Source organism: Taudactylus pleione, unplaced genomic scaffold, assembly GCF_031769625.1.
Source record: "Taudactylus pleione unplaced genomic scaffold, aTauple2 ptg000115l, whole genome shotgun sequence".
Lineage (NCBI taxonomy): Eukaryota > Metazoa > Chordata > Amphibia > Anura > Myobatrachidae > Taudactylus > Taudactylus pleione.
This window is the reverse complement of record NW_028284517.1, coordinates 2,916,744-2,939,292: the sequence shown is the minus strand read 5'-3', so window position 1 is coordinate 2,939,292 and position 22,549 is coordinate 2,916,744. Positions and strand designations below refer to the sequence as shown.

The 22,549-nt window shown below is 43.3% G+C and overlaps 1 protein-coding gene across 3 annotated transcripts in view; it reads left to right on the top strand.

Moving 5' to 3' along the window:
- The window catches only part of MAST2 (microtubule associated serine/threonine kinase 2), a 244,730-nt gene that overhangs the window by 104,869 nt on the left and 117,312 nt on the right, over nucleotides 1-22,549 (top strand). For all 3 annotated transcript variants that reach the window (XM_088471619.1, XM_088471618.1, XM_088471623.1), the window contains exon 4: nucleotides 1,965-1,996. In XM_088471619.1, the coding sequence (XP_088327745.1) occupies nucleotides 1,965-1,996 (32 nt within the window). The remainder of the gene's footprint in view (nucleotides 1-1,964; nucleotides 1,997-22,549) is intronic.

Below are 22,549 nucleotides of genomic sequence, written 5' to 3'. Positions count from 1 at the left end.
AGTCGTGTGAAGCTTATACTATCAGGAAGAGTATTTTACAACAGTACACTTATGTGTACGTAATGTACAACAAACCAGTATTCACTCGGCCGGTACCATTGTGGATAAAGATACTGGTTGAGAGGAGGCTGCTTTCTTCTGTAATGGATGTTCTATTGATTTACAGGGTTAAGTATCCCCGGAGATTCAGTGTACAAATGAAGATGTGTCCATGTATGAACTGATGGTCCGTGTTCTGTGCTGGTCACCAGGTGTCCTAGTGATGATAGGTTTGGGGATTGCTGGAGTGGGAAGATGTGCTGGAGACTTCTGTTTCTCAGTCCTGGCTGTGGAAATTGGATTATGCACCCCGGAACCTGGGTTCATGCACCCAGATTGGTTATAATATTACTGCTGTACCAAGTGCTGGGAACATATTTCATGACATTGACAGGATGTGTCTGTATGATGTGGCTGTTACTGTGTAACGGTAATGTGGTGGTGCTATGTGTCGCTGGTAATGCGATTGCTGTGGCGGGACGCTTGTTAGGTGGTTGCTGTATGGGGCGCTTGTTAGATGGTTGCTGTGGCGGGAAGCTTGTTAGGTGGTTGCTGTGGCGAGACGCCTGTTAGGTGGTTTCTGTGGCGGGAGATCTGTCAGGTGGTTGCTGTGGCGGGACGCTTGTTAGGTGGTAGCTGTGGCGGGACGCTTGTTAGGTGGTAGCTGTGGTGGGACGCTTGTTAGGTGGTTACTGTGGCGGGACGCTTGTTAGGTGGTTGCTGTGGCGGGACGCTCGTTAGGCGGTTGCTGTGGCGGGAGGCCTGTCAGGTGCTTGCTGTGGCGGGAGGCCTGTCTGGTGCTTGCTGTTGCGGGACGCTTGTTAGGTGGTAGCTGTGGCGGGACGCTTGTTAATTGGTTGCTGTGGCAGGACACTTGTTAATTGGTTGCTGTGGCAGGACGCTTGTTAGGTGGTTGCTGTGGCGGGACACTTGTTAGGTGGTTGCTGTGGCGGGACGCTTGTTAGGTGGTTGCTGTGGCGGGACGCTTGTTAGGTGGTAGCTGTGGCGGGACGCTTGTTAGGTGGTAGCTGTGGCGGGACGCTTGTTAGGTGGTAGCTGTGGCGGGACGCTTGTTAGGTGGTTGCTGTGGCGGGACACTTGTTAATTGGTTGCTGTGGCGAGATGCTTGTTAGGTGGTTGCTGTGGCTTTGGCTATGGGACTTTGGAAAAGTTCTTGTTTTACTTATCACAATATGACACTGACAGTGTGGTTATGTTTGTTGCAGTGTTTTTCAGTCTTGCATTGCTACCTGGTGATTGGGTTGTTGAGGCTGTTACAGTGTGAATTATGTGGCAGTTGTGTGGCACAATTGTGGTGCAACAGGAGAAATGGGGTTGTTTTGTATCCATAATAATTTTGTGGCTGTTGTGGTCTGATGCTAGTAAAGTGGTTGTTGTGGTCTAATGCTTTGTAATATAACTTGAGTAGTTGTGTGACGCTGTTCATATAGTAGAGCCGTGAAGCTGACAACTTGGCTGTGGTTGTTGCGGTGTGATACTGGTAGTGTTGTTGTGGCTGATGTGTTGTCACTGTGCTTTTTTGGATGTTTATATTCTGTTTATTATAGTGTTACATTGATAATATGGCTACTTTTGTGTTGTGGTGCGAGCTACATATTTGTGGCTATTGTACATAATACATAATAAAGAACTGCAGTTGATTTGTTCTATTAGTATGTTAAAATGCTTTGTTTTCTTTGTTACTCTGCCAAATAGCCTGATGAAATGTTAAGGTGTTTCTGTATGTTGTAGTGATGGCGCCATCTAGTGTTCTGTCAAAGAAATTACCTTATTGTTCTGCGTAATCTCACATCTCTATTACAGGTTGTGGGGATGCTTAATAGCTATAGGTCTAGTTTCTTGTGTTTATTCTCCCTGATATGTGGCGTGCAAATACTGATTGTATTTTTGTCTCTCTCTTCTAGAAAGAACTAAGTCTCCCCAGAAGAGGAAGCTTGTAAGTAATTTTTGATGTTCTGCTCATGCTATTTCCATGTGTAGCGACTATGTGAAATCAGAGCTGCATTTATTAAGTGTCCTACGATATAATCCTCAAAACACAGGATTTCACCAATTGCCTATAAATCTGGTATCTGTATCTAGCCTATGTATGTAGTGCTTTCAGCCCATCCTACTATAAAATGGGAAACTCTTTTATGCTTCAGTACATGGCATTTATTTATTATTGTGTCCAGTGATCTTATTTATATATATATTTTTTTTCTTGCCCCTTTCCTGACATATTGGGTGTCAGAGTTGGGCTTTTTTATGTAGATAGAGGCATATCTTAGCCTTGCTGAGTATTACACTTGGGTAGATAGTACAAGGACAGGAAAGCGTACATTTGGGCGCACAATGATGCTAGACTACTCCTAATTATCATTGTGCGATGAAAGACTCACGGGCCTATTTATCATTACATATTTGAAGATGGCATTAGCCGCTGTAACCTATAGGCTACAATTCACTAAATTTACTGGGAGAACCCTCCCCGGCAATGGCCGCCGCACATGTGTGGTCCGTAGACTGCACAGGAGAGCTGATAGAGGAGTTCAGAGACCGCTATTTAATACGTTCTGGCGGTCTAATCGCATACTGCAATGCCATCATGGGCGCTAATATTGTGCCCAGATCGCATCGAGTACGTGATTATTGATAAATGGGCCCCTGAGACTCATATCCAGCTGACATAAATACCCTATTGCCTAAGATTCCAAAATGATGATGTGCAATAAATGTTCTTTATTCAGATTGTGAGATTTAAGACACCTGCAGGTCACACGAGGTTTGCAGAAGTAAATTAGCCAGGATTAATTGGAACAAATGGTTTGTTTCTTACTGGTAATACTGAGCAGGAGAATTCAACTCATGTCTGATTAGAATATAAGCCTGTAATAAGATTACCGGGACCGTTCTGTCCATATCGGAGCAGAGGTCATTGCTGGGAAATCTCTGAGTGGAGAGTGAAGGGCGCGGTGAGGGAGATGGCCGTAGTGTTCAGTAATAATACTCTGGAATTTGGCATGCTTTGGAGCTAAATGACCCCCTCGTAGTTTCACTGTAATAAGATTGAAGCCCCCAAATGTTTCTAGGCATTGTGTCAAGCCGTGTTTTCATAGACAGAGTTCATGAACATGTAGCTTGTATACAACACTGTGACTGTGTAACCTGCCGTATGTCACATATAATGGGGGGGCAATTCTAGTGTTTTGGACACCCGTGCTGTGACCGAGAGCTACTCAATTGTTTTAGGCGCCCAGCTCCGATGTTGCACTTATCGCGGATTTCGGAGGCGCGAGCAGAAATCCGCTGAAGTAGGGCTTTGGTGCAGTGCACTTGGCATGGCAGAAGCCGTTTTAAGCGGCTAATCCTCTGCGTTTGGGTGCAAGAATGCGGCCATTGCGACCAGTGCGGGGCTGGTTTCACAAACAATTGAATAGCTCCTGTCACTTTAGACAAAAATTAAGATGAAATTCAACATTTTAAAAATATGACAATAGTATATGGTGTAGGTAATGCTTAGAAGCAGAAAAAAATGTGCACTCTTAGTAGTTAAATTTTGTAATATGCGTGACTCATGTTACAACAGACTGGACATAGAGGGGACCTGTGTATATATATTTAAACCTGCTCTCCTAATTATTTTTACAATATGATTTTTATACTGTGGACTTACAAGACCCTAATTTAATGTTACCCAAACTGTACTTAAAATCAATTTTTACATGTGACTCACGTTACATACAAATTTGACTCGCGTTACATTTCTGTCTCCAGTCAAAGGGCTCTGATGTAAATGACTCAAACCTATAGAATCCACGTGAATGAATTAATGTAGGCCTGTTTATCTTCCTGAATAACTGTGAAGATGTATAAAATAATTCATCTGGTGATGGTGGCCATTTCCAGTTGCTGCCAGCTTGCTTCATTGTGCTCACTAAGTATTCACCATCTCTGATGTCCTTGATCTCACCTGCGTAACTCTCTTCGTTATATTCAACATAGAACCAGTCACCAACGTTCACTACATCATCTGAAGTCACTGTGACAGTCACTCAATATACTGCGATCTATTATCCGCATAAATATACTAAAATGTTACAGTTATGTGAAATTTAATTTTCATGTATTGTGTCCAATATTTCATGGAATGACCCAGTCACAGTTGTGCAAAGTATCTTTAATTATGTACAATGTTGTTAATGGTCAGTTAGCTGTTACATCGGAACGGTCTCTAATAACTGCAGCACTAATGAATTAGTGAAATATTGTATTAAAAGAATTAAAATGTTTGCCAATGTTTTAATGTATTTTAACACATTATAACAAACTGGTGGCACTGCTGCGCTGGAATGGTTAGTGTCCGGCACGTCGGCGCCGAAGGGGATGAGAACTCGGTGCTGTGCACAGTTGTATGAATGTATAAGCATATTTTTAAATGTATTGAATGCACATTTTAGGTGATAGTATTTCTTGAAAGAGTCTGTGTGACCCTTGGGGATGTAGTTGAAATCCCAGTATCTTGGCAAGGAAAGCCTATAGTATCACAAAGACACAGCTAATTATAAGCATTTTATTAACCATTTGGTCTGGAGCTGTCTTGCCTTTGCCATAGGCCAGGCCTAGCCAACCTGTGGCTCTCCAGCTGTTGTGAAACTACAAGTCCCAGCATGCCTTGCCAGAGTTTTAGCATCCCTAATAGCAAATCTGTGGCAAGGCATGCTGGGACTTGTAGTTTCACAACAGCTGGAGAGCCACAGGCTGGCCAGGCCTGCCTTAGGCTATCCCTGTATTTAGGAGTTTCCAGATGCCTTATATAAGGAAGGGAACAGTTATGTATTAATTCAAATCGCTGTTTTAATTCCAGATATTTCAGTGATGAACTCTGTTGACTGTTTGCTGTCAACGGAGTTTAAATCCAGTTTTGGAAGGCACTGATGCAAGATCACAAATGTGCATTGGTGTGACAACATCCAAATTGAATCACATGCAACATTTGTAAACTAATCTTATTTGGTTTAAAGAGAAGTGAAACAGATTGACCCCCTTACAACATGTGTAGGTCCAAATTGTCTTGAACCCCGTTGTTGCTGAGGGTATTCTCACCACTGTGCTGAGGCCATTTTTCGACGTTTTTCAGAAGTTTTAGAAAATACCATTAGTCCTTTTGCTCATTCTAGCACGTACATTTTTTTTTTTTTTTTAACAAAATGGCCAACAAAAATACTGTTTGAAATATCCATCTTGTAAACACCTCTAAAAATACTTTGTGGTTTTTGTTTAGCCAATAATCCACCTTTCCAAAATAGTAAAAAACGGGATTCTATTTTGAAAATAAATAAATAAATAAATACGCACTTGAAATTAAACGCTTCCTTTGCATAGGAAGAATATGGTGGCCCAACAAGGCCAACCATTTTATATGGAAGACAACCGACTTCATTAAATGAGGGATCATTGTTATTTTTATTTGACACACGGTAGGGGAGATTTGTGTATAACATCTCTCCCCCCACCAAACCCCCCCCCCACCCCATACATTTGTGAAAAGTTTTATTTTTTGTGTACTGTTAGTTATTGTCTGGTGAGCAACTGACACAAACTACTAAGGGGCCAAATCATTTGAAAGAAGAATCTTCTTTTCAAGACAGGGTTCCCCCCTGTGTGTACAGGCCAGTATGGGGGACATAGGGCACAATATGCCTTTCCCCCATCTATGGAAAACACTTTTTTTTCTTCCGTAGTGCTGGACAATATTTTCTGGTGATCACCAAACAATAGCTGCTAAAGGAGACACAAAGTTAGGTAAATTGTTTATTTGTTTAATTATTATTAAAGATTGGACTCCTCTCTTTCATATTTGGGTGACCCCACATTTACAGTTGTAATTATGGGCGACATAGTTCCCCCACACCCATATATACAGAAAATGTCCGTAGCATAGGGTAATATTGTCTGATCAAAGCCCGTAAATGCAAGTGTGCCAAATAATTTGGAAGAGTTGTTAAGGATAAAACAGCATACAAGATGCTTCAGAAGCACAGATACACACTACAGTGTTCAAGATGGAAATCTTACATCAGCTCTTTTTATACAGAAAAAGCACATAAAGCCTATTCAGATCAGTTAACAAATCGGGAAACTGTCTCCCAAACTTAAATATAACTTTGAGTTCATCATTCGATATATTTACCACTTATCGCACAGAATATTTAGTCATCAGGAAACAAACTCAATTATTTTGAATTAAAAACAATCTGATTTAACATTTACCTGTCTCCTTCCTTATGGAAGATGTCTCTAGGAAACTCCAATAGGCAGGAACACCAGAAGACAAAGGCACCACTGTAAATTGTTTATCAGGGCAAATTGTTAATCAAAGACTTATTTATTATTAGTTATTTATTTTTCGCATACATATTACACAGCGCTTTACAGAGAATATTTGGCCATTCACATCAGTCCCTGCCCCAGTGGAGCTTACAATCTATTTTCCCTACTACACTTACACACTAGAGTTAATTTTGTTAGGAGCCAATTAACCTATCAGTATATTTTTGGAGTGTGGGAGGAAACCCACGCAAACACGGCGAATATACAAATTCCACATAGTGGGAATCAAACCCATGACCTCAGTGCTGTGAGGCAGTAATGCTAACCAGTACACCGTCTGTGCTGCCTAAAATGTTGTTGTCTGTGTGATACAAACACTATAAACTTCACTTAACAGATACATTTGCCACTCAATACACTTTTCAAGGGTTACAGACTTTAAAAAAAAAATTAGAGGGGCCAGTCAAAAAGAATAGTGTATGTATATATGTGTGTGTGTGTGTATATATATATATATATATATATAATAAGTAAATATACACACAGTGCCAGTCAAAAGTTTGGAGTTTGGACACACCTTCTCATTCAATGGTTTTTGTTTATATAAATTATTTTCAACATAGTAGATTAATACTGAAAACATCAAAACTATGAAAGAACACACATGGAATTATATTGTAAACAAGAAACTGTTAAACAAATCAAGATATGTTTTATATTTTAGATTCCTCAGAGTAGCCCCCTTTTGCTTTGATGACAGCTTTGCACACTCTTGGCATTCTCTCAATCAGCTTCATGAGGTGTCTCCTGGAATGGTTTTCCAACAGTCTTTATGGAGTTCCCAGAGGTGCTGAGCACTTGTTGGCTGCTTTTCCTTCACTCTGCGGTCCAACTCATCACAAAGCAGCTCAATTGGGTTTAGGTCGGGTGATTGTGGAGGCCAGGTCATCTGACGCAGCACTGCATCACTTTCCTTCTTGGTCACATAGCCCTTACATAGCCTGGAGGTGTGTTTGGATTCATTGTCTTGTTGAAAAACAAATGATGGTCCCAGTAAGCGCAAACCAGATGGGATGGCATGGCGCTGCAGAATGCTGTGGTAGCCATGCTGGTTAAGTGTGCCTTAAATTTTGAATAAATCACCAACAGTGTCGCCAGCAAAGCACCATCACACCTCCTCCTCCATGATTCACAGTGGGACCACACATGCAGAAACCATCAGCTCACCTTCTCATAGGGGTATTCAATATGAAACGTTAACCTCGCCAGCGAGGTTTTCGCCGCACATCGGTGGTTTTGCCTGCAAAAAAGTATCGCGCGCACTCCCGCTTATCCCTGTATTCAATTTGAAATCGTCGAAAACGGGACCCGGCGATACTTGGATAGGCGAAAATAAACTTGAACTTTCAGGAATTAATTGTAGGAGCCCCCTAAAGGTGTCCAGACCTCGGGGATCACTATGGGTACCCCCGTTTTTGCCTGCAGAAGAAAGTCGGGTTTTTAAATAGCCGTGCAGGTGTTTTTTTTCCCGACATTGAAGAAGTGATGCAGAAGAGCACTTAGGTTTTTTTTCGTTTTTTTAAGTGGTCTCATCAAATTTGGGGTACATGAAAATGGGTACTTGCATATTTTTAAGTCCCAAATGTTAATTTTTAAAAATTCTGCAAAAATGCACCTGCCGCTACTTTGCGCATTGAAAAAAACACCCGCCCCTTGGGGACCCCACCAGAAATAATTTTGTTACTTTGTTTTTTTTTTTTTACCTCATTTTTTTTTTTTTTTACCTCATTTTTTTTTTTTTTTAAACCAAAATTTTTTTTTTACATTTTTTAAGGGTGTCCCGTTTTTTTTTTTTTTTAGGACATTTTTTTTTGAACATTTCCTTTTAAGGGGATATTCCCAAAACTACAGGCTATTTTTTATAAGCCTACACCCCCAAACCCCTATTCTGCATTTTTTTTCACTTGCTATAGTGCTTAGAAAAATTATCCCTGTTTTTTAAAAAATGACCCTTGACCCCATTTAAGGAAAAAAACGAGAATTTCGGGAAATATGCCTGGGACCCCCTTAAAGATGTTCAGACATGGGGGATCACTATGGGTAACCCCGTTTTTGCCTGCAAAAGAAAGTCGGATTTTTAAATAGCTTTGCAAGGTGTTTTTTCCTGCCGCGGCTATTAGAAACCCAGACTTCCTTCAGGAGTTAAAAATGGGGGTACCCATAGTGATCCCCCATGTCTAGACATCTTTAGGGGGGTCCCTAGAATATTAACCGAAAATTCCCGTTTTAGTTAACCTGTAAAAAAAAATTTGTAAAAATTTAGAAAAAAAATGCCGTAGGGTCCCCCCCCAAATGCCAAACCAGCCCCAGGCTTGCCAGCCAGTGGTGGTTTCTAAAAATACGGGGAACAAAATGTGTAGGGTTTAACCGTATTTTAGAAACCAACACCAGGCTGCAGGGACTAGTGCTGGTTTTAAATATAGGGGGCAAAAACGACGTGGGGTACCCCCTATATTTAAGACTAGCACCAGACCCAACCAACCGGGATGTAATGCCACAGCCCGGAGACCCAATCACTGGGGCTCCAGGTCCAAAGCATTACACCCCAAGTCGGTCAGCGCAAGCCGGTGATCTCGGGGACCCCCCAAAAAAGGGTCCCCCCTCTCCCGAGCACCACAGGCTTACGCTGAAACCTGGGGCTCTTCCCCATACCCCTTCATTGGTGGGTATGGGGGTAATAGGGGGGCCAAATCGTTTTTGCCCCCTTTATTTAAAACCAGCACTAGTCCCTGCAGCCTGGTGTTGGTTTCTAAAATACGGTAGAACCCTACACATTTTGTTACCCGTATTTTTAGAAACCACCACTGGCTGGCAAGCCTGGGGCTGGTTTGGCTTTTGGGGGGGGGACCTTATGTAATTTTTTTTTTCTAAATTTTTACAAATTTTTTTTACAGGTTAACAAAAACGAGAATTTTCGGAAAATATTCTAGGGATCCCCCTAATGATGTCTAGACATGGGGGATCACTATGGGTACCCCCATTTTTAACTCCTGAAGGAAGTCGGGGTTTCTAATAGCCGCTGCATGTGTATAAATGCGACTTTGAAGAAAGTGGTGCAGAAGAGCATTTAGATTTTTTTGGGGGGGAAAAATAACTATGACCAGCAAATTTGGGGTACTTGAAAATGGGGGTCAGCATATTTTAAAGTTGCTAAAGAGACTTGAAAAAATCGTGAAAAACCCACTTGCGCAAGGAGCTGCAATGATAAAAACACCTGGGGCATACTTGGGGACCCCCCGAGAGTCAAGTTCGCAATTTTTTTACTTTGTTCCCCAACATTTTTTTTTTTGGCCCCCAAATTCAAAGTGCTTTTTTTGGGGTGTCCCGAATATTTATTTATTTTATTTGACACCGATCGTTTCAAAGGGTCATTCTGAAGGGTGCAGGCTGTTTTTTTTTTAAGCCTGCACCCCTAAACTCCAATTCTGCACTTTTTTTCGCCACCTATTCAGTGGTGAAAAGTTATCCCCGCTTTTTTTCAAAGACTTTTCGAACCTGTGAAAAGTCTTTGAAATTGAATACGGTGTAAAAGCAAAACCTGCGTTAATGACGTCATAGGTGCGAAAACATCGCAAAAACTGAGTTTTCGCTCCCATATTGAATTCCCCTATCTGTGTCTCAGATAGGGGACACGTCGGTTGGAACCAAAAGTCTCAAATTTGGACTCATCGGACCAAAGTACAGATTTCCACTGGTCTAATGTCCATTCCTTGTGTTTCTTGGCCCAAACAATTCTCTTCATCCTCAGTAGTGGCTTCTTCGCAACACTACGACCATGAGGGTCTGATTCATGCAGTCTCCTCTGAACAGATGATGTTGAGATTTGTCTGCTACTTGAACTCTGTGAAGACTTTATGTGGTCTCTAATCTGAGGTGCTGTTAAGTAGCGGTTTCTGATGCTGGTAACGCTAATGAACTTATCCTCTGCAGCAGAGGTAACTCTTGGTCTTCCTTTCCTGGGGCGGTCCTCATGAAAGCCAGTTTCATCATAGCGTTTGATGGTTTTTGCAACTTGAGGATACTTTGAAAGTTCTTGAAATTTTCTGTATCGACTGACCTTCATGTCTTAAAGTAATAATGGACTGTTGTTTCTCTTTTTTGAATTGAGTGGTTGGTGCCATAAATGGATTACAACAGTAGTCAAATAGTGGTGTCTTTTGACTGGTACTGTGTGCATGTATATGTGTGTGTCTATATACATATATATATATATGTATGTGTGTATATATATATATACAGGTTGAGTCTCCCATATCCAAAATGCTTGGGACCAGGGGTATTTTGGATATCGGAATATTCTGTATTTTGGAATAATTGCAAATTCTAATGAAATGTCTTGGAAATGGGACCCAAATATACACACAGAATGCATTTATGTGTTATATACACCTTATACACACAGCCTGAAGGTTATTTTATACAATCTTTTTAATAATTTGTGCCTTAGACAAAGTTTATGTACATTAAACCATCAAAAATCAAAGGTTTCATTATCTCAGTCATGCTGAAAATATTCCGTATTTGCATATGGGAGACTCAACCTGTGTGTGTGTGTATATATATATATATATTCACGAACTGATCGCGCTAAGCGAAAAAAATTGTGGGTCCCAGGGACCCCTCCCTTTAAAGAAAATTGGGGTCCTACTCCACAGTTTCTGGGAATATGGGCAGATAGTAGTTGGGGTAGAGCTGGGAGTATAGGCAGGGAGAAGTTGGGTAGAGGGCAGTAAGGGCATGTAGTGCCACGGGTAGGGAGGGGTAGGTGCAGACAGCAATTATGACTGTGCTGGGGGGCAACGAGGGGGCTGGGGGCAGGCTGTGGTAGGGGTAGGGAGGGAGCAATGATAGAAAGCAGCTGGCGCTGTGCTGCGGGGCAAGGAGGTTAGGGGCATGTAGTACTGGGGGAATGGAGTGGGCAAAGGTAGATAGCAGTTAGGGCAGTACTGGGGGCAAGGAGGGGGCTAGGGCCAGGCATTGCTGGGGGTAGGGAGGGAGCAAGGGGAGAAAGCAGTCAGAAAGTAAAGGGGAATTAGGGGCCTATTTACTAAGCAGTGTTAGGAGACAGAGTGAAAAGTGATAAGGTGCCAGCCAATCAGCTCCCAACTGCCATCTCACAGGCTGTGTTTGAAAAATGACAGTTAGGAGACAGAGTGAAAAGTGATAAGAAAGTGATAATTGCAAGCCAATCAGCTCCCAACACTGCTTAGTAAATAGACCCCTCAGTGAGAGAGAGGAGTACTGTGTGACTGAAGCAGAAAGAGGAGTGCTGAGCAGACGGGGGTACTGAGCTTCCTACCATAGGTCTGTTCAACAATCTTCTCAGCATGGGGAATGGCGTGTTGCCGCTGCTGTTGTGGGTCATGGGGTGTGTTATCCGGATTACTTCTGGTCTCCATGCTGTGCTCAGCTCCCGGCTCTCATCTGCTCCGTGTTCAGCCTGGTTGCGTGGCTAGAGGCGCTGCCTTGCTGTTTCTGCTCCTGTGCAGTGGGCGGGGCTTAGCGGTCCACAGATGTTGCTGCTGCTCCCGGGGAGTGGGCGGGGCCGGGCTGGTGGGCCGGCCGATGTCCGTGGTTAGAGATTGGGTGAGGGCGGGAGGGGAGGGAACTAGTTGAAGAGACGCCGCCAAAAGCAGTTGGCTGCTGGGGCTCTGCACATAGCTGGTCCTGCAGGACCCACTTAATTTTTAAAATCGGGTCCCCAAGTGCCTGTAGCGCTTAAAAACACGCTATAGCGTGTATTTTGCGATCCCTGCAAACAAGTGAATGTCAAGGGTTCGCAAAATACGCGCTACAGCAAACTGGGGGAGCCAGATTTAAAAACTGATCAGGTCCTGTAGAGCACCCGCTGGCTCTGTTTATGCTGCTGTAGCCAATCGCTGCGCTGCGGCGTCTTCCCCCAGCCAATCGCTGCGCTGCGGCGTCTTCCCCCAGCCAATCGCTGCGCTGCGGCGTCTTCCCCCAGCCAATCGCTGCGCTGCGGCGTCTTCCCCCAGCCAATCGCTGCGCTGCGGCGTCTTCCCCCAGCCAATCGCTGCGCTGCGGCGTCTTCCCCCAGCCAATCGCTGCGCTGCGGCGTCTTCCTCCAGCCAATCGCTGCGCTGCGGCGTCTTCCCCCAGCCAATCGCTGCGCTGCGGCGTCTTCCCCCAGCCAATTGCTGCACTGCGGCGTCTTCCCCCAGCCAATAGCCCTCGCCGCACGACCCCTGACTGAGTCTGTATGCACTGCATCCATCGGGCAGCAGAATTGTCGGTGGTGCAACAGTGACCCGACCGGGGGCTCCCAGCAAAAGCAAGGAGGTAAACAGTACCCCATGTGCTGTCTATCTTTACCTCCTCCCTACCCTCAGTTCTGCCCAGCTGCTATCCTAACCCTCTCCCTAACCCCAGTACTGCCTCCAGTATTGCCTGCCCCTAACACCCTCCTTGAGCCCCAGTACTGCCCTAGTTTTCTACCCTTACCACTCCCTACACCCAGTATTGCTTGCCCCTAACCACTTCCTTACCCCCAGCACTGCCCTAGCTGCTAACAACTTTTTCCCCTATATGTCTCCCGTACTGCTCCTGCTATCTACAATTGCCCCCTCTACCTCCAGTGCTGCCCCAGCTGCTATCCTGACCCAGCTCTGCCCCTAACCCCCTCCTTGCCCCCCCCCGCACCCCCAGTACTGCCCTAGCTGCTATCTACCCTGGCCCCCTCCCTACACCTAGCACTGCCTGTCCCTAACCTCCTCCTTGCCCGCAGTACTGCCCCAGCTGCTATCTACCCTCGCCCCCTCCTTTCCCCAAGTACTGCTTACCGCTAACCCCCACTGTACCCCCCAAGTACTGCGCCAGCTGCTATTTACCATTGCCCCTCACACAACCTGCCCCTAGTACCCTCCATGCCCCCCCAACACTGTTGCATCAACTGTCTGCACTTACCCCTCCCTACCCCCAACCCTGCCTGCCCTTACTCCCCTATAGCTGCAGCTGTACCCCAACTTTTCCTTGCCTTTACCCTCTACTCTACCCCAACCCCTTCTACCCCAACTGCTCTATACCCCCCAGCACAGTGCCAACTGGTGCCTGCCCTCAACTCCCATAATATGTAACGGGACCCAGAAAAAGTGGTGTGGGACCCCAATTTTTTAAAGTGAGGGATCCCTGGTACCCACAATTTTTTCCACTCGCCGCGATCACTGCATGTGTAGGAATAATAATGTAGCCCAACTAGGCATACCATTTTGAAAAGTAGATAACCTATGGTGGCACCTAAAACAAAACAAATGGCACCTAATGCTTTTTGTAGCTAAGGGTGTTTGGTGATCACCAGGATTTGAAAGAGTGGATTTGCCTCTTTAGAAAGGGGGCTCCTCTGAGTTTGTTGGTGCTGCATGGGTGAGAACATTTTTCGTGCATTTTCTCCTGTTTTCTGGCTTTTTAAATTTTTCATTAAAAAGTTATATGTGCAAGAAGATTCCCTTTGTGAAATAAAACTTGTTGCAAATGCTTAAAATGATAGTTTTCAAGTAGAAATGATGAACAAACTTTACATCCTCTCCTCAACAACGCGTTTCACAGAGCACCTTCTCCTTCCTGAGGTAATTAGGAACTGTGTCTTCTGGTCTACTTGGCCCTTGCCAGTCCTTGTGCTTTACTCAGAGAGACTTGTGTATAACATATACATCATGCGGTATATAATACATTTTTAAATGGGATACTTGTTTAAGAAAGTATTGTATCATCTGTCTGATCTCTCCCATTGGCGGCGTGCCCATGCCTATTGCTGGGAGCTCCTTGTGTGAACAGCAGGAAAATGGCATATATAGCAGATTTCTAGTGTGAAATTAAATTTCCTCTGTCTCTCTTCCCTATGGAGTGTAATGAACATTTACCCCCTAGTGCAGATAAAATGCGATGGATAAAACTGTATGCGCCGCATCTGTGCACAATTCCAGCGAAACGCCACGGCAGCGGTTTGAATAAGATCTGACACACACACACACACACACACACACACACACACACACAACCGTCCTGCATTATAGCTGCTGTTTTTATCTGTGGTGTCTCAGCTGATGAGTCAATCACACAAACGTTTAAGGGACAGTATTAATGTAATTGAATTGTGAAGTCCGCAAAGTGTAAGTGGAGTTACAAAGTCCGTTGAGGTTTATTCGCAAATCCAAAATAAAGAGTACTGCCAATACACACTGCGCATACACATTGATAGCAACACAAGGCTTCAATCCTGAACGCACTTACTTAGGTCATTTGTGGTACAATTTAAAGGCTAACATTTAAATGGGTCAATTCAGTTAGGAGTGAGCTTGAGAGAGCCTGTTTATATCATGAAGCACGCATGCATTGCGTGACTGAGAAAGGTGAAAGTCTTAAATACCAAATCGCTGTAACTCCCTGTGAGGTTGCGCAACTTTTCTACAAAAAGCGACCCGTGAGAAGCGCATGAAAAAGTGGGGACACCATCCTGGACCACATAAAAGTGACAACTGAGATACTGTAGCAGGACCATATAGATGGCTGTTAGTGGCCATAAGGGAAGTACTGCAGGTTCTTAAAAGGTTGGTTCAGGCGCTTTCTTTGATCTATTCTTAATTAGAGCATTGTTTGGATAGTCTTCTCGATTGAGTCAAAGATGTATGAAAAAAAGGTCAAAGAGACAACAATAAAGTGTCTTAACGTAGAAAAAATATATATTGTTTCGCCTAAAAAACGGATGTGCACTGACCTCTTCCAAGTGCGTAATAGACGGGTACAATTTTCACCGTGGTCCAACGGTGGTCGCCAAATGCAACGTAGATCTCGCCAATGTTGGTGAATCATGCCAAAATGTCCCACATTTAGCGGGGGATACACATCTAACAAGCCTCCATAATGCAGATCGATGTACCCAATGTAAGGTCCTTGAATGGGATGTAGTGAAAGCCTTGGCCATTTATTTCTGATAACCCGATGTCCGTCGGTATTACCTGCAAAATAAGTGGATCCCAAAAGTACTTACTGGATCCAAGATTAAATGCTCTTGGATAAAACTCTTGAAAAAAAAATATTTTACCAAATAAAATGTGTTTTATTTTTCTATTAAGGTGTGAAATTCCACCGTATAAAATAAATACGCAAAGAGTAAACTGATATTTTACATGGATATAAAATATAAACTTCAATAAAGTACAATAAAACTTGCAATAAAAAAAAAGAAAAAAGTGAATGAGTGGTGAGTACCAGTAATTAGATTCCTTAGCGATGCGTTTCACAGAGCCAACGTCTGCATCCTCAGAGCAGCCTGAGGAAGCAGACAAGGGGCCAAGTTGATAAGCTCCTGCAGTTCCTGGCTGCACATCTGGATCTATTACTAGATCTTATAGGGTACTTGGCACCAGTCTCACACATTTTTATCTTCGGTTCTTAAAGGTGTCAGTTGGATGTGTTTTGCACTTATTAATGATGGAAAAATGATAGTGAGCAAGTGTTTCTCAGCAAATTAAAGTCTTCAGCATTTTGGATACCGAAAAATGTCTGTATAGTGGTTTTATACAAGTTTGTGAAAAGTTGGAATAAACACTCTTTACATCTCATCTGCAAGTTCAAAAACCCCTCTATTATCAATACAACACCTCCATATACCTGACCCATACCATTTACACCGCCACATACCTGTCCCACTTCATTTACACCTCCACATACCTGTCCCACATCATTTAGACCTCCACATACCTGTCCCACATCATTTAGACCTCCACATACCTGTCCTGCATTATTTACACCGCCACATACCTGTCCTGCATTATTTACACCGCCACATACCTGTCCCGCATCATTTACACCTCCACATACCTGTCCCACATAATTTACACCTCCACATACCTGTCCTACATCATTTACACCTCCACATACCTGTCCTACATCATTTACACCTCCACATACCTGTCCCACAACATTTACACCTCCACATACATGTCCCATATAATTTACATCTCAACATACATTATTGACCTTGTTAGAGAAATTCATAGGTGTCAGGATATCTGTACCTTACAATAAAGATTTTCCCTACCTTTTTACCTGCTCAGGGGGGAACACAAAACAAAATGGGAATTTCCTCAGAAAAAGCATATACACACATACCTGTCCTACATCATTTACACCTCCACATACCTGTCCCACATCATTTACACCTCCTACATACCTGTCCTACATCATTTACACCTCCACATACCTGTCCCACATCATTTACACCTCCACATACCTGTCCCACATCACTTACACCTCCTACATACCTGTCCCACATCATTTACACCTCCACATACCTGTCCCACATCATTTACACCTCCTACATACCTGTCCTACATCATTTACACCTCCTACATACCTGTCCCACATTATTTACACCTCCTACATACCTGTCCCATATAATTTACTCCTCCACATTCCTGTCCCATATAATTTACACCTCCACGTACCTGTCCCATATAATTTACTCCTCCACATTCCTGTCCCATATAATTTACACCTCCACGTACCTGTCCCACATCATTTACACCTCCTACATACCTGTCCTACATCATTTACACCTCCACATACCTGTCCCACATCATTTACACCTCCACATACCTGTCCCACATCATTTACACCTCCTACATACCTGTCCCACATCATTTACACCTCCACATACCTGTCCCACATCATTTACACCTCCACATACCTGTCCCACATCATTTACACCTCCTACATACCTGTCCTACATCATTTACACCTCCTACATACCTGTCCCACATCATTTACACCTCCTACATACCTGTCCCACATCATTTACACCTCCACATACCTGTCCTACATTATTTACACCTCCACATACCTGTCCCACAACATTTACACCTCCACATACATGTCCCATATAATTTACATCTCAACATACATTATTGACCTTGTTAGAGAAATTCATAGGTGTCAGGATATCTGTACCTTACAATAAAGATTTTCCCTACCTTTTTACCTGCTCAGGGGGGAACACAAAACAAAATGGGAATTTCCTCAGAAAAAGCAATACACACATACCTGTCCTACATCATTTACACCTCCACATACCTGTCCCCATCATTTACACCTCCACATACCTGTCCTACATCATTTACACCTCCACATACCTGTCCTACATTATTTACACCTCCACATACCTGTCCCCATCATTTACACCTCCACATACCTGCCCCACATCATTTACACCTCCACATACCTGTCCCACATCATTTACACCTCCACATACCTGTCCCACATCATTTACACCTCCTACATACCTGTCCTACATCATTTACACCTCCACATACCTGTCCCACATCATTTACACCTCCACATACCTGTCCCACATCACTTACACCTCCTACATACCTGTCCCACATCATTTACACCTCCACATACCTGTCCCACATCATTTACACCTCCTACATACCTGTCCTACATCATTTACACCTCCTACATACCTGTCCCACATTATTTACACCTCCTACATACCTGTCCCATATAATTTACTCCTCCACATTCCTGTCCCATATAATTTACACCTCCACGTACCTGTCCCATATAATTTACTCCTCCACATTCCTGTCCCATATAATTTACACCTCCACGTACCTGTCCCACATCATTTACACCTCCTACATACCTGTCCTACATCATTTACACCTCCACATACCTGTCCCACATCATTTACACCTCCACATACCTGTCCCACATCATTTACACCTCCTACATACCTGTCCCACATCATTTACACCTCCACATACCTGTCCCACATCATTTACACCTCCACATACCTGTCCCACATCATTTACACCTCCTACATACCTGTCCTACATCATTTACACCTCCTACATACCTGTCCCACATCATTTACACCTCCTACATACCTGTCCCACATCATTTACACCTCCACATACCTGTCCTACATTATTTACACCTCCACATACCTGTCCCACATCATTTACACCTCCTACATACCTGTCCCACATCATTTACACCTCCACATACCTGTCCCACATCATTTACACCTCCACATACCTGTCCCACATCATTTACACCTCCTACATACCTGTCCTACATCATTTACACCTCCTACATACCTGTCCCACATCATTTACACCTCCTACATACCTGTCCCACATCATTTACACCTCCACATACCTGTCCTACATTATTTACACCTCCACATACCTGTCCCACAACATTTACACCTCCACATACCTGTCCCATATAATTTACATCTCAACATACATTATTGACCTTGTTAGAGAAATTCATAGGTGTCAGGATATCTGTACCTTACAATAAAGATTTTCCCTACCTTTTTACCTGCTCAGGGGGGAACACAAAACAAAATGGGAATTTCCTCAGAAAAAGCAATACACACATACCTGTCCTACATCATTTACACCTCCACATACCTGTCCCCATCATTTACACCTCCACATACCTGTCCTACATCATTTACACCTCCACATACCTGTCCTACATTATTTACACCTCCACATACCTGTCCCCATCATTTACACCTCCACATACCTGCCCCACATCATTTACACCTCCACATACCTGTCCCACATCATTTACACCTCCACATACCTGTCCCACATCATTTACACCTCCTACATACCTGTCCCACATCATTTACACCTCCACATACCTGTCCCACATCATTTACACCTCCTACATACCTGTCCCACATCATTTACACCTCCACATACCTGTCCCACATCACTTACACCTCCTACATACCTGTCCCACATCATTTACACCTCCACATACCTGTCCCACATCATTTACACCTCCTACATACCTGTCCCACATTATTTACACCTCCTACATACCTGTCCCATATAATTTACTCCTCCACATTCCTGTCCCATATAATTTACACCTCCACGTACCTGTCCCATATAATTTACTCCTCCACATTCCTGTCCCATATAATTTACACCTCCACGTACCTGTCCCACATCATTTACACCTCCTACATACCTGTCCTACATCATTTACACCTCCACATACCTGTCCCACATCATTTACACCTCCACATACCTGTCCCACATCATTTACACCTCCTACATACCTGTCCCACATCATTTACACCTCCACATACCTGTCCCACATCATTTACACCTCCACATACCTGTCCCACATCATTTACACCTCCTACATACCTGTCCTACATCATTTACACCTCCTACATACCTGTCCCACATCATTTACACCTCCTACATACCTGTCCCACATCATTTACACCTCCACATACCTGTCCTACATTATTTACACCTCCACATACCTGTCCCACATCATTTACACCTCCTACATACCTGTCCCACATCATTTACACCTCCACATACCTGTCCCACATCATTTACACCTCCACATACCTGTCCCACATCATTTACACCTCCTACATACCTGTCCTACATCATTTACACCTCCTACATACCTGTCCCACATCATTTACACCTCCTACATACCTGTCCCACATCATTTACACCTCCACATACCTGTCCTACATTATTTACACCTCCACATACCTGTCCCACAACATTTACACCTCCACATACCTGTCCCATATAATTTACATCTCAACATACATTATTGACCTTGTTAGAGAAATTCATAGGTGTCAGGATATCTGTACCTTACAATAAAGATTTTCCCTACCTTTTTACCTGCTCAGGGGGGAACACAAAACAAAATGGGAATTTCCTCAGAAAAAGCAATACACACATACCTGTCCTACATCATTTACACCTCCACATACCTGTCCCCATCATTTACACCTCCACATACCTGTCCTACATCATTTACACCTCCACATACCTGTCCTACATTATTTACACCTCCACATACCTGTCCCCATCATTTACACCTCCACATACCTGCCCCACATCATTTACACCTCCACATACCTGTCCCACATCATTTACACCTCCACATACCTGTCCCACATCATTTACACCTCCTACATACCTGTCCTACATCATTTACACCTCCACATACCTGTCCCACATCATTTACACCTCCACATACCTGTCCCACATCACTTACACCTCCTACATACCTGTCCCACATCATTTACACCTCCACATACCTGTCCCACATCATTTACACCTCCTACATACCTGTCCTACATCATTTACACCTCCTACATACCTGTCCCACATTATTTACACCTCCTACATACCTGTCCCATATAATTTACTCCTCCACATTCCTGTCCCATATAATTTACACCTCCACGTACCTGTCCCATATAATTTACTCCTCCACATTCCTGTCCCATATAATTTACACCTCCACGTACCTGTCCCACATCATTTACACCTCCTACATACCTGTCCTACATCATTTACACCTCCACATACCTGTCCCACATCATTTACACCTCCACATACCTGTCCCACATCATTTACACCTCCTACATACCTGTCCCACATCATTTACACCTCCACATACCTGTCCCACATCATTTACACCTCCACATACCTGTCCCACATCATTTACACCTCCTACATACCTGTCCTACATCATTTACACCTCCTACATACCTGTCCCACATCATTTACACCTCCTACATACCTGTCCCACATCATTTACACCTCCACATACCTGTCCTACATTATTTACACCTCCACATACCTGTCCCACATCATTTACACCTCCTACATACCTGTCCCACATCATTTACACCTCCACATACCTGTCCCACATCATTTACACCTCCACATACCTGTCCCACATCATTTACACCTCCTACATACCTGTCCTACATCATTTACACCTCCTACATACCTGTCCCACATCATTTACACCTCCTACATACCTGTCCCACATCATTTACACCTCCACATACCTGTCCTACATTATTTACACCTCCACATACCTGTCCCACAACATTTACACCTCCACATACCTGTCCCATATAATTTACATCTCAACATACATTATTGACCTTGTTAGAGAAATTCATAGGTGTCAGGATATCTGTACCTTACAATAAAGATTTTCCCTACCTTTTTACCTGCTCAGGGGGGAACACAAAACAAAATGGGAATTTCCTCAGAAAAAGCATATACACACATACCTGTCCTACATTATTTACACCTCCACATACCTGTCCCACATCATTTACACCTCCTACATACCTGTCCCACATCATTTACACCTCCACATACCTGTCCCACATCATTTACACCTCCACATACCTGTCCCACATCATTTACACCTCCTACATACCTGTCCTACATCATTTACACCTCCTACATACCTGTCCCACATCATTTACACCTCCTACATACCTGTCCCACATCATTTACACCTCCACATACCTGTCCTACATTATTTACACCTCCACATACCTGTCCCACAACATTTACACCTCCACATACCTGTCCCATATAATTTACATCTCAACATACATTATTGACCTTGTTAGAGAAATTCATAGGTGTCAGGATATCTGTACCTTACAATAAAGATTTTCCCTACCTTTTTACCTGCTCAGGGGGGAACACAAAACAAAATGGGAATTTCCTCAGAAAAAGCAATACAAGTTCGGAATTGAATTGCAAAAGTAATTTGCAGTGCGTGTTCACTGTGAGAACCGCTCGCAGGACCCATCTCACACCTGAGGGGGGGATCGGTGTATACTTAACATATGTCAGGAACTTCCCCCTTGTCTGAGTGGCTGGAACTTGATGAAGCCTATGACCCCCACCCGAAAAGCTGGATGTCCATGGTCTCCTAGTGTCGGGTACAGTTGTAAAGGGCGAAGGACCAAAACCAATTTCAGTGTAGGGACATACAAACATGGCTAAATTCTTAAATGGGTCTACAGACATTATGTACAATATTACATTTATATGATCGGCTGATATGTTGTATTTACACATTACAATGAGATCATTGTATGCCGATTTAAAATAAGTTTAAACCTCAATGTACAGTTTTGCTAAGTAATAGAAATGCTAAATTATGCATATAAGAAAAATAATAAAGCTCTTCTTTTTTTAAAAACGTACAGAAACTATTATTGTACTTCAGTTTTAATGTTTCACTTTAACAGCCGAGTTGATGTCTGACTCCA